The sequence below is a fragment of the Rhizomucor pusillus genome (genome assembly GCF_041956525.1).
Source record: "Rhizomucor pusillus strain CBS 183.67 unplaced genomic scaffold VTP01scaffold_4, whole genome shotgun sequence".
Taxonomy (NCBI): Eukaryota; Fungi; Mucoromycota; class Mucoromycetes; order Mucorales; family Lichtheimiaceae; genus Rhizomucor; species Rhizomucor pusillus.
The window spans coordinates 209577-224985 of NW_027192146.1; the positions used below are offsets into that span (position 1 = coordinate 209577).

At 42.7% G+C, this 15409-nt stretch overlaps 6 protein-coding genes across 6 annotated transcripts; 4 read left to right on the forward strand and 2 right to left on the reverse strand.

The window, feature by feature from the left end:
- Window positions 1-126: 126 nt before the first annotated feature.
- Window positions 127-1876, reverse strand: VTP01DRAFT_7373 (uncharacterized protein; the record flags this gene model as incomplete). Its single annotated transcript, XM_069386378.1, has 2 exons — window positions 127-1506; window positions 1574-1876. The coding sequence occupies 2 exons, from the start codon at window positions 1874-1876 to the stop codon at window positions 127-129; spliced, it is 1683 nt and encodes a 560-aa protein (XP_069241839.1).
- A 2123-nt stretch (window positions 1877-3999) lies between these two features.
- Window positions 4000-6103, forward strand: VTP01DRAFT_7374 (uncharacterized protein; the record flags this gene model as incomplete). The annotated part of the gene is made up of 5 exons (XM_069386379.1): window positions 4000-4078; window positions 4253-4542; window positions 4607-5086; window positions 5151-5249; window positions 5315-6103. 5 exons carry the CDS (start codon window positions 4000-4002, stop codon window positions 6101-6103), a joined length of 1737 nt encoding a protein of 578 aa, XP_069241840.1.
- Window positions 6104-7137: 1034 nt separating this feature from the next.
- On the forward strand, window positions 7138-9076 carry VTP01DRAFT_7375 (uncharacterized protein; the record flags this gene model as incomplete). The annotated part of the gene is made up of 10 exons (XM_069386380.1): window positions 7138-7187; window positions 7260-7400; window positions 7462-7527; window positions 7583-7784; window positions 7843-7911; window positions 7964-8161; window positions 8270-8338; window positions 8390-8519; window positions 8578-8824; window positions 8875-9076. The coding sequence occupies 10 exons, from the start codon at window positions 7138-7140 to the stop codon at window positions 9074-9076; spliced, it is 1374 nt and encodes a 457-aa protein (XP_069241841.1).
- Window positions 9077-10418: 1342 nt separating this feature from the next.
- VTP01DRAFT_7376 (uncharacterized protein) lies at window positions 10419-10858 on the forward strand (the record flags this gene model as incomplete). The annotated part of the gene is made up of 2 exons (XM_069386381.1): window positions 10419-10705; window positions 10771-10858. The coding sequence occupies 2 exons, from the start codon at window positions 10419-10421 to the stop codon at window positions 10856-10858; spliced, it is 375 nt and encodes a 124-aa protein (XP_069241842.1).
- A 459-nt stretch (window positions 10859-11317) lies between these two features.
- On the reverse strand, window positions 11318-12470 carry VTP01DRAFT_7377 (uncharacterized protein; the record flags this gene model as incomplete). Its single annotated transcript, XM_069386382.1, has 4 exons — window positions 11318-11529; window positions 11575-12121; window positions 12184-12326; window positions 12383-12470. The coding sequence occupies 4 exons, from the start codon at window positions 12468-12470 to the stop codon at window positions 11318-11320; spliced, it is 990 nt and encodes a 329-aa protein (XP_069241843.1).
- A 974-nt stretch (window positions 12471-13444) lies between these two features.
- Window positions 13445-14896, forward strand: VTP01DRAFT_7378 (uncharacterized protein; the record flags this gene model as incomplete). The annotated part of the gene is made up of 5 exons (XM_069386383.1): window positions 13445-13576; window positions 13631-13680; window positions 13742-13905; window positions 13969-14111; window positions 14174-14896. The coding sequence occupies 5 exons, from the start codon at window positions 13445-13447 to the stop codon at window positions 14894-14896; spliced, it is 1212 nt and encodes a 403-aa protein (XP_069241844.1).
- Window positions 14897-15409: the final 513 nt, after the last annotated feature.

The window sequence follows — 15409 nt, forward strand, 5'->3', positions numbered from 1 at the left end:
TGCGCGTTAAGTGTATGGGATAACAAGGATGATATGCAAAAGAAAAAGCAAGAAAATGTAAACTTGCGGTGACGGATAGAAAGGAAAAAAAGAAAAGAACAAGGACGGATCTAAGAATGGATGACTCTAGTTTTGTTCGACCTTGCCTGCTTGAGGGACTTGGGTGTTATCTTCAGTGATCTCCTCATCTTTCTGTGGAGCACTGGCACCGAAGCGTTTGTTGTGAATGAAGATGGCGCAGATGAAGCTGATAGCAGATGCCACGATAGGAATGATGAAGACATAATGCAGTGCTTGCATGTATGCGTGGATAATTGGACCTTGAGCATCCTCAGGCATATTGCGGATGTACAGATAATTGGACAATGCTCCATACTCCTTGGCGATGCCCAAAATTTGAGGGTCCACGTGCTTGTATTGAGCCTGGAGGAAAGTTGAGAATACCGTCTGGTAAACCGCAATACCGATAGAAGTCGCGAGCAACATGAAGAAGTTGACAAGGGCTGTGGCAACGGCAATAAATTCTGGAGGCGCGATTTGCTGCACACCCAAAATGCAGTTCTGTTGAGAGAGACCGAATGCGAGACCGCAGAAGGTCAAGAAGCAAGCTTGCTGACCCCAGTTGGAATGTTCGTTGACGGTGTAGAATAGACCGTAGCCGAGGACGTTGCACGCAGCACCAAAGATGATAAATGCCTTGACATATGGAATGTAATTAATCAAGATAGTGCTGCCAACGGAGCCGGCGATCAACAAAGCCATGTAAGGGATCAAACGGACGCCGGATGCAGTGCTGTCAGCACCGAAGACGGATTGGTATAGAACAGGACCATAGTAAAGGGTGCCGATAAAGCCGAGACCAAGGCATACCATGTATAAGTAAATGAGAACAATGCGAGGGTTCAGCATGACCTTGGGTGGCAGGATCGGTTCGCGAGAAACCCAGCCTTGACAAATGATGAGCAAGATAAGCGAGACACCGGCTGCGATGAAAGGACCAAAGCTGTGGCCGTTGCCCCAACCGTACAAAGGTCCCCAAGTAAGGGCGAGCAGAAGACAGGTGATAAAGCTGACAGAGAAAATGGTACCCAAGAAATCTATACGAAGGATCTTGGCCTTGAAAGATTCCTTCTTTACCTTGCTGGTCTCCTTAAACAAGAAGAAAATGACGACAATAGATACACCGGACAAGATAATGTTGAGCCAAAAGTCCCATCGCCAAGTTAAGTTATCAACGAAGGCACCGCCGATCAGAGGGCCGACGACACTTGCAAGACCGTAGACAACGACCAGAATGGATTGGAGACGTGGTCTAAAGTGAAGTGGTGCCATATCCGTAATGATGATGAAAAGCATGGACATGATACCACCAGCACCGAAACCTTGCAACGTACGACCTGCGATCAGACCGGAAATAGTCGGACTCAGGGCATTAACGAGGGAGCCGAGAAAGAAGAAGAACATGCCAAATAGGTAAACGGGTTTTCTGCCAAAGATGTCCGAGAACTGGATGGATCAACATTTTAGTAAAACCAAATTTTTACCACGCCATGGATTAATTTCTGTGCCTTACCTTGCCAGATAACGGTTGGAAGGAGTTCATGGCTACCAAGTATGAGGTTGCGATCCAAGTTTGACGATCCAAACCGTGGAGTTCGGTGGCAATTTTGCTCATTGCGGGGGCGACAACGGTCGAGTTAAGGGAAACCATAAACATGGTCAAGACGATACCAACGGCAAGCACGCCGGTCTTTATCCTCTGCAAGAGTGTCTTTTTCTGCGGAGGGTTTTGCTGGACATCTTTTTCTGAGTGCCGGGTTTCCGAAACGACAGTGATTGCGTCCGAGCTATCTCGCGCTGGCTGCTCTGTTGCCATGGATGAAGGAAAGCAAAAATAAGCTATCAGATCATGTACCAAACGCCTTTATAAATCAAAAAATTGTGGAATACTGGCGGCGAAAGTGTGCGGAATTGATACTACCGGGTAGCCAATCCTACTTCTTGAAACGTAGATTCTGGAAGGTCGGAAAAGGCTGGATTTTAGTTCCCAGCGGTTAAATAGTTTCAATTAACATTTTTGGTAATGTCGGGAAAAGGTTGCGCTGTGGGTCGCGCTGCTACTTCCGACGTTGAAGATCGTCTGCTTGCAGTCTTCAGCGCGCGAGCCGGCAAATCGAAACTCATTGTAACCTTTGATTGCGTGACTGGTGGCAAACGGTTAAATGCATACCGCTGGTGTTCCACTTTCCAGCCAAATCTTTTAAGTTTGCCACTTACACGCGAAAATGGTTTCACCTTCTTCAAGAATCTACGATAGGATATACTTTTTCTCGTCTACTTCCCACGAAATACTTAGCCGCCGAGATTTACACTCTGGATATCTCGGACACGTTGATCTAAGTCTGTCGCTTTTCATACAAAACGGGAAAGAGATTCATATTTCTATGCCATTTCCGGCACTGCTAATTGGACTTTTCTGTGTATGATCCTTGTATCTGGACCGACTAACAAAATTGAAAGATTGCAATGTCAAACATCAGATAATAGTAGTTATATGTCATACGCAGTACTGCGGGCGCGACCGACAAAGCAATGAAAGGTTTGCGCGCATTGTGCATCACAGCGCTAATATGTACTAGTAATACATGTTAGCACTGTCTATTCAGTTAAATCGACTATAGTATTCAGCAGCAGACTCGGCAATTGTTAAATGCCAATATAAGAACAAATGCACTTGGAAGACGATGCTGCATTTTCTCCGTCGAGGCGTCTATCAGAGCTTGCGATTTCAACGATGACATCGCTAGCCAAATCGCGTGATCGTTCGTGGAACAGATGTTACAAAGTTTGAAGGTTGCCCGATGAGGTATCATAAGTCCATCCTAAATTCCTGAATTTCTCACTTAAGCTTGCAAAATCTTTAAGTGAACTTGATTGCTGCCAGACATGTAGATGATCGTTCGATGTATTATGATAAAGGAAATGTGTAACTTTTAAGAGTAAAGGATTAAACCTGATTACCACATCTATTGACGTATGAAGCACTGTTCGTTTACGCTCACACGTAAACAACTTTGCCGATACCTACGGTGTATCATATTTCGTTTTCATCGACACAAGCTTCTGTCGTCCCTGCCCGCTCAATTGTGCCAACCTGTGCGTCGCAGGAAACTCTCAGGTGCTTTGAAGGCTTGATTTGAAGGATTTGGTCTAACATTATAACAAGTATCATAAGATTTATACCAATCAGGAAGCTACCTACCACTTGTTATGTGACGGCAGCCACCGTCGTAATTTTCAAAGATGCGAACCTATTTTCTTCTTAGACTTTCTATTGTGTCATAGGTACTAGGGCATCAGACTTGAATAAAGTACACATTCTGCGAATGACACTCTTCGCAACACTTTACTAAAGGGGCCTTACTAGCCTTTCCAATATAGAAGTTCAAAAGACCGTGGTAAGATCATCGCGTGTGCCATACATACGCGGCAGTTTTTGTTTTGCATTCGTAATTGAAAAGCTCGTCTACCTGAAGGTCGCTAAAATAATGCGCATTTAATCGCAAGCATTGACTCATTTGTTCATAAGCGTAGTGGATAGAGTGCTTGTAGAATGCAGGAAAAAATTCCTTTTTGTTGTTTTGGCATAATTCAGAGGAAGGATAATGCATATGGCATCCTTGATCGCTGAAGTCCAATTTTTTCGCTGTTGTATTGCAGATTTCAATTCAGAAACATAATCAAATTAGTAGTCTGTATTGGATATTATGCCAACAACGCCACTGCAGCTTGGTCTACGGCAATGGTTTTAATATTGTTCCGAGCACTTTCGTGTCACGCCGGACCGTCATAGTACCTATATCTTATATAATTATATTTCTCGAAGTCTGCATGCAATTCTTATTGTTGATGCTAGAAATGTTGCATCAGATCAGGCCTACTACGTACACCTGTTTTGAAGAAACTGTTTCTATATTATGCGGAGCAGTGTGTCAATCCATGGTAGACCGAATCAGGAATTGGAGCGATGGTGTATTCATTGATCCGATCAAAGGCCGCGAGTTGATTGGAACGGAAGGTCGGCTACCGATAACAAAAGGCGGCATTTTGGATCAGCCTGCTTGAATACCCGAAAATGGTCCCACAAGGCTTCCATGATGATGATATGAAGCAGATCAGGTATAAAAGCAGAGTATGAGAGCCATGTAGACGGGCCCTATTACATCTAAATCTTCCCACATATATATGACAGATACAGATCAACAATCAGTTGGCTCTACTATAGCCTCAAATGTGCAGCAAGGAGACGTGATCAACCAAAGCAACCCCCAAGTAAAACGACGGACGCCGTGGCAAACAGCGCGCATTGCTCTTTTGATCATCGGTGTCATTCTCAGTATGTTCTGCATTTCCCTCAATTCGACTGTCGTTGCGCCTGCCATGAACATTATTGCGACCGAACTTGACGCTGCAGAGTTGCAAACTTGGATCGCTACTTCCTACATGGTTGCCATGAACGCTTTTCAGCCGCTATCAGGCAAAGTACGTAGCAAATCGAGTAATTTCAAATAGCAATGTCTAACGGAGACTTGCATCATAACTACAGTTTTCAGATATCTTTGGTCGCAAGCCGATTGTCTTGTTTGGATTATTCTTTTTCCTCGTCGGATCCCTTGTCAACGCTGTTAGTCCTACAATCCAAGGTTTAATTGCCGGTCGAACTCTCCAGGGTTTTGGCGCAGGAGGAACCATGTCCATGCTCTTCGTCATCATCACTGATATTGCACCGATGGATTGGCGACCACGTCTTCAAAGCCTTCTCTCCGTTGTCTATGGTCTTGCCAGCGTAGTGGGACCATTAATCGGCGGTGCTTTCGTAGATCATCTAAGCTGGCGCTGGGACTTTTGGCTCAATCTCATTCTGGCAGGCTCGGCCTTTGTCGTTATCACCTTCTTTTTCAAGGAAACGGGTATCACCAGGAACGAAACTTTCGCGGAAAAATTTAAACGAATCGACTTCTTGGGTACAATTTTCTCCATTAGCCTGGTCACTTGTCTCTTGCTAGCTCTCAGCTGGGGACCTTTGGTATGCAAAAGCTGATCATGTGCTTAGTCGTCGCGTAAAATTTATCCCTTTGCATAAACTCTAGTATGGATGGGGTGATGCTCACAGTATCGGTCCATTTGTCGCAGCCGGCGTGTCACTTATTTTGCTGATTATCTCAGAAGGATGGATCGCCAAGGAACCAGTATGTAGCAAAATCCATGAATGCCCTATATTCTTTCTTCTGGTATTAACAAAACCTTTGCAAAGATTATGCCCTGGCAGGTTCTGTCCAACCCTGGAGTATTTGTCATCTATCTCTACATGACCTGTCTCGGCCTCGGTTTCATCGGTACTCTTTACTTTGGACCAGTTCTGTTCCAATCTGTGTTCGGCGCTAACAGTACAGCCTCTGGCATCCGTTTGATACCATTCATGGCCTGTCTCATTGTTGGTTCCGTCGGAAGTGGCTTCCTTTTGCGGAAATTCCCATACATCAAGTTCTATATCGTTGTGGGAGCGTCAAGCAATCTCCTGGGCTATGGTCTGTTTTACACCGTCAATGAACACAGCAACTGGGGACAACAAGCTGGTTTCTTGACGTTCTGTGGTCTGGCTTTCGGCCTGTCCCAACAAAACTGCATTTTGGGAGTGCAATACTCTGCTTCCAAGGAGTTTATGGCTGTTGCGACATCTCTCAATAACTTTTTCATGCTTCTGGCTTCTTCGATCGGCGTAGCAATCTACCAGACGCTTTTTGCCACGTTCTTGGCGGCACAGTTCAAAGGTGTTGACCCGCAGATACTAGCAGTGGCGCAGAAATACGGTGCTCTTGGAAATTATCTCTACATCCGCGAAATGCCTGCTGACACTCAAGGTCCTATTATCCATGCTTACATGGAAGCCCTACATGACGTATTTATTATTCCAATTGTTGCCGCTGCCATCGGCTTCATTTGCTCGCTCTTCATTCGCAATATTCGTTACGGAAGCGCTTTTCAAAAACCTGCTCAAGACAAGGAAACCTTTGAAGAAAAGGCCCAAATCTCTGAGCACTAACTTATATGTACTTACAGCATAAGATTTACATCTTTGTAGACTACAATATCCTCAAAATATCTTCACTACCTTGGATAGACATATTTTTACTCCATGTACACATTTTATTTATGAGTGCTTCACGCTACGCTTCGCTCGCTGCGCTTGGTTCGCTGAGGCTCTCGCTGATCCGAAATTGTAGAATAAAGTCGCTTGGCCTTCATAAACCTCCATTCTCTGGCGGTTTTGTATCCGCTTCGCTACTGCAAGCACGGCGCCGTCGAATTCCGGTTTATTCGGATCGGCGCTCGCATGAATCGATGTTTGAGAGAATACTACACCTAAAATCTAGCTCCTTGCTGCTTCAAAACAAATCCGCAAACTGTCTTCTTATACTTAGCAGTAGGTTCCTAGTAAGACTTCTCCTGCCAACTTTCAACTATCGCTATTTTTACGCAAAATCCTGTAACCGAGGCCTTGAAATTATGGGGTATCCACTGTAATAGTAGAAGGCTGTCCTGGCCCGCCACCTCCAAGATCAACCGTTTCGCGCCTCCCGTTCTTCTTTTCTTCCGCTTCTTCTACCTGCGATGCCTCACTTTAAGCCCTCCGTCGTGCTTCATTTATATTTTTCAAAACAAACCGACCCCACGGGTTACAAGTATGTCTACTAGTTTACTTTGCTGCGGTGGATACAAGCTGATACAGATATACTAGGTGCGCGGTCTGGTCGTCTGCGAATCCGGGGATTACCCTTTGGGGTGTAAGTATCAAGTTTGATTACGCAGCAGTAGCGCAAGATACTAATGTATTGCTCTTATGAAATCCCCTTGTTCCCAATCAACTACATTTGCTACTCGCTCTCCGGACTTACTTCGTATTCATTCCTATATTTTCGTCTTTGTAATTTAATTCGATTTTTCCTTTTTAATGATAATGATAAATATGATAGTTAGAAAAGAGATTTTCAAAGACAGTTGCCAAATGTGGACCGCTATTCTTTTCGGCCTGCGTCGTCTGCTTGTTCGCTTGATCTATTAATTCAAGGTGCGATCATGGTGCATAGGAAGAATGCAGGGGAACTGAAGTTTCCTCCAAGCTTAAAGTAAAGATTTTGGAATCTCCTCATTGCCGTGTGCTTCAAATTGTAAAACGCCCGGTATCTTTCTTCCTTCAGGGAATATGTCATAAACAGCTTCCGTTGCTGCCCAGAAAGTCAATTATCACAAGTCAACTCGGAGCTATGGACTATTATTGCAAGTGCTCAAAGACGCGGTGAACTTCAATCTATTGACTGGAACGAGTATCCTCTGCCCAAGTATATACCAATATATGCATTATGCATTGATTACAGTACTAACCCTATTTTTTCGCTGCAGACCGTGTGGAGATGTACCAAATCCAAATTCCAGAACCGCAAAAGAAGCTATACCAGGCACTTCCAGGTAAGTGCTTTGATATTAGAGGTATAACTTCCAAGTTTTTAATCAATTCGTATAGAGAATCTGAAAATGATCGCATTGCATCTAACCCTGACTTTGTGCCCATGGATGTTGAAACGGGGCCTATACCTGAAATTGCCAGTGCGACGCATGATCAAAAAATAGAACCCGCAAAGAGTCGATGGGATAAGAAACATAGGCCAGAGGAAGAACAACTGACGGAGCGAGTGGTAAAAAGACGATTGTCGGACGACAATACGGTACGTGCCAATATGCAATGTTGTTACTTTAAAGAGGTCGGCCAACAGATTTGCAAAGACACGAGGTCCAAGTACCAAAAGGGTCCTAAGAATAATATCTACAAAAGCGAGCAAGCCAGCAGATGACGTGAGTAATTACGAGCTATGCGGTTTTAGATGTACTAAAGGAATATTGCCAGACCTCGCGTCTTTCGCAAATTCCAAAAAGGCCAAAGAACATGTATTTCAGAGAAGAACAAGCGCTGCTGGGGTTTTCTCAAGAATCTTTGCATAAGCTTAATTCAAAAGGAGCATGGACAGGACGGCTGCGTAAAACGACAAAAGAATACCCGGTCAATCTGTATGCACAACCTTCGCTGGTGACAGTAGGCTCAGTGGTAAGTGGATATCAACGATCATAGTAAATTAAAGAAAATGACATTTTAACATTGCTAGGTAATTATAAAAATTATGTCATCGGCGGCCTATCATAACAAATGGTTTAGATTGTGGAACAAGACGCTACCGTAGATGTAGCTGCTCTTGAACAGCGTATCCGCATTAAACTTACGGAGGTAAAGAAGCGCAATGAAGCTTCCGTGTTATAACAGCTAATAGATTTATAGGGCAAAGTCGATGAAGCCAGAGAAAAGTTGGATACACTGATGGCACTGTACTTGAAAGGACATATTGGCTACTATCGCGAATTTATGACATATTTCCGGTTGATCAAGTTATTCATGCGAGACCTGAGGGGTGAATCTTATGCAGATTAGGATACAAAGAATCCATCATTGACTAAAAATTGACTTAGGCTATAATATGAGCGTAATTATCGAATCGATTGTGAAAAAAAGAAAGGACGGAAGAGATCACAGCAACAAAGCAGCCGGCCGTGTGCTCCGGGGACTGAAAGATTTGCAAATATCCTTTTTCGACGGAAATTTCGGCGCAGTCCTTGAAAGATACAAGTCTGTTGGGCAAAGCTCGTGCTTGAAAGCGCTCATGGATTACTATCTTCCGAAGGAAAGACTAATAGCTTTATCGAGGCTTTGCAAATCGTAAGTTTCAAAATATAGTATTTGGACCTGGCTAACAGTCATATCTCTAGTCACGTAAATGGCATGCATGTCGACAATATGGCATCAATGCTAGGCTTACAGAGTAATGAATTCAGGCATTTTCTGTCCGATCTCTGTGGCGTGAATCTATCAACAAGCAATGGGATTGTTAACTGTGTGCAATTATATGACGAAATCCAGCCGCATCTGCGTGGAAGTACCGAGGTTTCTGAGCTCGATGACCTTGTATGAGCTAGAGCAGTGACATATGCCTTGACGACAATGTGTATCTTACTTTTCAGACTTACAATGATCATTACAAAACGACTGGTTGCAATGTATATCCTTTGTCATAGTTCGAATCTTTGTGCATTTAGGACACTTCTCTAGTCTCTTAGAAAGAACCTTGCAAAGCTTGCAAAATGTATTCTATGCTGTGGTGAAAGAACTTGGTTGGTCTTTATAAACCTTCAGTCTCATTCTGTAAGCCATACTCTATACAAGATCAATATCCAATTTACACCCAAAAGTGGCAGGCATCGCGAGATAATACAAATGTGCTCGAGAACTGAACCATTATTGCGTTGGAATGCGAACAGGAGGATCAACTCACGATACTAAAGTGGCTATCACAGCGATGTTTGATATGACTGACTATTAGTGTGTCACTTCATTGGTTGGTATCTTTTTGAGGGGATAGAGGACTATGCTGTCTTTGGCGGTCGTTTCCTTTTTGGGACGGTAATACACTCTTTCCAGTAATGTCGCATTTTGTGAAATTTTATAATACATTTATACACCAAAACGACAATTTGCAGCGACATTTAATTTTTGGAAAAGGTGCACAGTCATTTCAAAAAGTAAAGTCACGGCTTTTGAATTTGATGTCGTGTCAACAATTTGGTTTATTTTTACTTGTCGCTTAGTAATCGGCAAGTAAAATTCTTGGCGCTGATTTTTTGTAAAAAGGAAGCGATGGTTCATTGTCTTTATTACTTTTTTGTCTTGCTCATATTTATTTTACAGTGATTCAAAAATGGATATGCAATTTTTTTACGAAGATGGACAGGGACATGTTGTTGATGAGAATGGAGTTGAGCCAATGGATCTTGTTGTTGACGAGGAGTTGTTTGCTATCGAAACAATAAGCTCTCGCACTCAATTTCTGATGAATAGACCTCCGGAAAGATCTTCCATTCCTGTAATGCATCCAATTACTGATGAAAGGAAAAGTGAAGATGTTGATATGGAGTTATGCAATAAGCGACGATACACAGTTTACTCTGATAATGAGAAGACTAGATTTTTTCATCTATTATTTAGTAAATGCTTTAGTGCTTCTGCTGCGGCAAGACAACTAGGTATCCATGTTCGTTCAGCCCAGAGATGGGTCAAACGTTATTACGAAGATCCTGAAAGCATTTTGGAGAAGAAGAAGAAAAATGGTCGTCATCGTATTCTTGGAGATGAGCACAAACAATTTCTTTTAAATTATATTGATGAGAATCCTTCTGCAGTTGTAACTGAAGTGGTAGAAAATTTGAAGCAAAACTTCGTAGATCTTAATGTTTCTCGTACTACTGTTTACAACTTCATGACAACTGAATGCAATCTATCCATTAAACAGGCACAGTTCCAGCCTGTGGAAAGAAACAGTGAAGAAAAAATTCAGCAACGACACGATTGGGTTCAAAAGTGGAAGCAAACTGACTTGGATTTCACAACAAATTGTGTCTTTCTGGATGAATCAGCCTTTCATATCAATTGGAAACGAGGTATGGCTTGGTCAAAGAAGGGAATTCTTGCAATAGTTACAGTGCCTACGACTAAAGCAAACACAACATCAATCTTGGGTGCAATATCTGCCTCTGGATTAATAGCGTCAGTTTGAGAGTCCCAAAGCGTATTAAAAAGAGAAAATTTGGTCGCGAAACTGATGGCTATAGCACAGGAACAGTGACAGGACATTATCTGACCTTTTTGAAGGCTACTCTTGATCAAATGGATAAGCATCCAGAAATGAAGGGACATTAGCTTGTCATGGATAATGCTCCTATTCAAAGCTCAACTGACATAGGAAAGTATATTCACTCTCGAGGATATCGATTTGTATATCTTCCTCCATATCCTCCTGAACTAAGTCCAATTGAACAGTTCTGGTCAGTTGTCAAAAGTAAAGTGAAGCAAAATAAGTTTCTGGAAAAAGAAACCCTGATGACTAGAATTAGTGAGGCATGTGACAGTTTAGGTGTTAAGTGATTTCCAAGGCTCTGTTTCTCATTCTGCCAAATGTTTTGGTAAGTGTCTCAACAAAGAAAGATTGTAGCTAATCCAGGAAGCCAATTCGACTTTACGTAATCAATGATTAACCAACTAGACCAACTAGACCAACTAGACCTACCTACTAGATCTACTAGATCTACTAGACTAACTAGAGCAACGTCGTTAAATTACGCCCTTGTTAATCTCGTTGGTGCAGTTGGTCTAGTAGGTCTAGTTAGTCTGGTTCATGGACACTGAATATGATTTATTGTCATTGGTTACGTCATTGAATGAGGAGGGAATATGGCTATGGGAAAGGGAACGGGAATGGATATGGCTACAAAGTGTTATCGTAAAATGCTTGTCGTAGAGTGATGTGACTTTTGTAACGAGTAAAAAGTGATTGATCTTTCTCCTTTCCGTTGTCATAACATTGCTGCCAGCTGAATCGACCCGGATTTAATTCTCGAAATTCTTCAACAAACAACAGATCATGACTCTTAGCATCTGCCTCCAATTCAATGGTGTAACTTCAGAACTGCCAGGATCATCATTGTCACAAAGTCGCAACATCTTGTTAGAAAATATAACACCATCTTCGGCATACTTGATCGCGCGTTTTTTCGAGCTCGGGGAATCGTCCTTGGTTACCTTGGCGATTTTGTTGAACCGTAAAGCAATCGCTTGGCAAAACTGCATCCAAGTTGCCCGCTGATCTGTTTCTACCGCACCGTGTTTTGAAAAGATTGAATGCGCCCGTCGATAGATGACATTGATGGTGGGATCGTCGAATACGTCCAGAGCAAGCAGGTGCCGTTGTTGCTGCGTGATAAAATACGTCAATGCCACGATTTGTTGCAATGGGGTGTTGGTCACGTAGCTGGCAATGGAATCAGCATTATACAGATACGAAGAGCGTGCCCAAGGATGGCAGTATTGAGTATAAAATGGTCCATGTTCCATCGCAAATGTCTTTTCGAAAAATTGTTTGCCAGAAATACTATCAACATTGAATATCACGAGAATAGGGGAGACCTTGTTTCTTCAAAGATATCAATGCAATATCGTATAGTACGCAGGACAAACACCTGATTCACTTTTTGCTGAATTTCCACTAACACAGGCGGAAGATTGTCAGTCGGTTTGGTGTTGGGAAGATATACAGTATCTGTCTTTCGACCGTCGTGCCGATCACCAGGCTCTACGTGGTATGCTTCTCCATGGATACCGTTGCCAACGACTGTGTCAATGATTATGTTTTTGATATATGAATCGCAGAGTAAGAGCTTGCTGGACAAGTCAGTCCTGGACGTGCTGGTAGTGCTGTAACCAACATGTCTGGCTGTTCATCTTTGCTTTCCTGATCGTCTTGAACTGTTGTCATAGTTAAAAAAAAGTCTTGAAACAATTTTTCCGTGACAACGAAAAAGATGGAGAAAACAAAAGGTTTCGACAAAAAAAGGAATCCTGAAGTTCGTCACAACAGTGGGCGTATTTTGTTAGTTTTCATTGGCCAGAGTAGCAACGTTCTTTGGCCAATGAAAACTAACAAGTAACCATTCCCATATTATCATACATATTTCATACATATTTTCATACATCTGGGTTAGAATGATTAAGGCATACAGGGACAAAGACATCTGACTAGGGCTAGGACTTGGGCCGGGATGGCCCGATTCCCATCCCATTAAGGCCCGGCCCACTGGGCTGTGGGATAAGCAGTTGGTCAAGATACACTTTCGACGTACTTTTTTATAACTCTCAAAAATGCTATCAGGGCACATATTGTATTGCTTCACCCATCTCTGCGCAGTTCGGATGTGAATGCCCAACTGCTTCGCTGCAGCTGACGCGCTCATACACTTTTCAATCTTCAGATCGAAAAATCTAACCTTATCCTGAACCGTATACCGAATATAATCCCGTTTTATGCTTGCCTCCTTCATACGAATGTCTTCATCTTTTGGCTTTTCTATTCGCATTGGACAAGCCGAAGAATATTCGCTGGAAGCTACATTTTCCAAGTAATCAGTATGAGTGGCAATTGTTTCAACAACAAACTCATTCTGATCAACGATGTACTCCATGGGCTCAGGGCCGCCATTCTCATCAACGACATTTCCATGTCCAAGAAATCAATGTGACACGATATCATTTTCAAATGCAAGCGACATGGTTTCTAAAAATACGACTTCATTCTTGAAAACGCGAAATTGATTTTGATTGGTCAGCGACATTGATTTTCTAGCGATATCAATTTTGATTGGCTGTGACATTGCTTGTTGGAACCACTGTACAAACTTCCTGAAGTTTCTATGTATACGATTGGATGACAACGTGGAACGTTTTCCTGCATTCATGAGAAAGCTCCTGGCAGTTCTGTTTCTCTTGTGGGCTAGCTTAGCTTCGAGTCAAGCATTCTACAGCAACAAAGATGCTGTAGTTGAATTGACTCCAAAGAACTTTAAGCGATCGGTCCTGGGAAACAAAGTAAGGAACAGTGATCTTGCTCGATCGGTCGCGACGCTAATTTCCTCCATCAAGCATCTGGTGGCTGTTGAATTCTATGCTCCCTGGTGCGGCCACTGTCAACGGTACGTAGATCACACTGCCACAAATTACTTGTTATTGCCGAGCCACTTATGCAATAGACAGTCTTGCGCCTGCATGGAAGAAAGCTGCTGATAACCTGAAAGGTTTGGTAATTTTGGGCGCTGTGAACTGCGACGAAGAATCGAACAGGCCCTTGTGTGGACAATATGAAATCAAAGGATTTCCAACAATCAAAATCTTTAAACCCGGACAGAAGAAACCAATCGGTAAGATAATTGTGGAACTAACGGATAATCTGCTGCAAACTCCTTATGAGTTGCTTTCTACAGATTATCCAGGGCAACGCGACGCTCGATCAATTGTAGACTTTATGTTATTCCAGCAGCCTTCAAATGTACGCTTTATTAAGGGTAAAAGTGGATCGGCTAAATCCAAAAAGAGTATGACATTGGATGAATTTTACGCCGTCAAGGTAATATGCAAATTGACTCCATGAAGTATCTCGTCACTAAAATGCAATATTACTGTTTTTAGAATGAGACCCTGCCTAAGGTGCTCTTATTCTCGAACAAGGCTACTACAAGTGCCCTTTACAAGGCACTCTCAACTGAATTTGGTGACGATCGCATGTTGGTCGGTGAAGTTAAGAAAGCCGAAAAAGATATCGTCAAAGCTTTTGGTATCAAATCGTACCCAACCCTTCTCATACTTACTCCTACCGATGGCGTCGTACAATATACCGGCAAAATGAAGAGGGAACCACTATACGAGTTTATTGAGCAGTATGCGTTGCCAATATCACAGGCGAAGCAGACTTCAAAGGCCGAAGCCTCCTCTGAGAAGAAGGAGAAGTCGAAACAGGGCATTCAAGAGATAAAAACGACGAAAGACTTTGAAGATCATTGTCTCAAGAGCGGAAAGATTTGTGCTATCGCTATCGTGAATGACGACAGCCGCGAGGAAACAGTATCCATGCTGAAGGAGTTTAACAAATCATCTGATTTGTTCCAATTCAGCTGGCTTAAAGACAAGAAAGCATCCTCCATCGCGAAGAAACTGGACCTAGTAGCTGATTATCCAGCAATGTTCATTCTTCACCCATCAAAGCATCTTTATAGACCCTACGTCGGTGCATGGGACGCCAAGTCAATCAAACAATGGCTAGACCAGATTGCGAGCGGCAGAGTCCAGGCATGGCCATATGAAGCTGACTTGGAAATCCAAGAGTCGGAGGAGCAACTGCACGACGAGCTTTAAAGTAATTTGCAATACTCATACTTACCAGAAGGCAATACCAATTTACAAGGACCACAGATTTTGGAATAAAATGCATACATGCAAGTAGCAACATCATTTTATTGGGAGCTAGTAAAGTCAATAAGGGCATCGCGTTAGTATTTGTGTTACCATGCTGATATTGTCTTGTAATCATCATTGATACTTACACGTAGGAGGAAAATATCAGTACTGTAAGCAAAATGAAGAAAAAGATGGTAACACAGTTAGGATATCTTCCTGAAAAAGAATAATTATACATATTTGGATTATGCACGTCCACGTAACATACATAGACCAGTTAATTTCATGCGCATTTGCCGCTTTGAATGTTTATACCGTATTTGGATTTGCCAGCCTCTGGCCTTGGAGCGAAAGAGCTGCTGACAAAACCATTATTCAATGGGATGCTCACTATGCTGAAGTCTGAAACTATCCACATGTATGATCTAGCCAATTTGCCAGTTTACATCTTGCTACAGTAGATAGCATAGG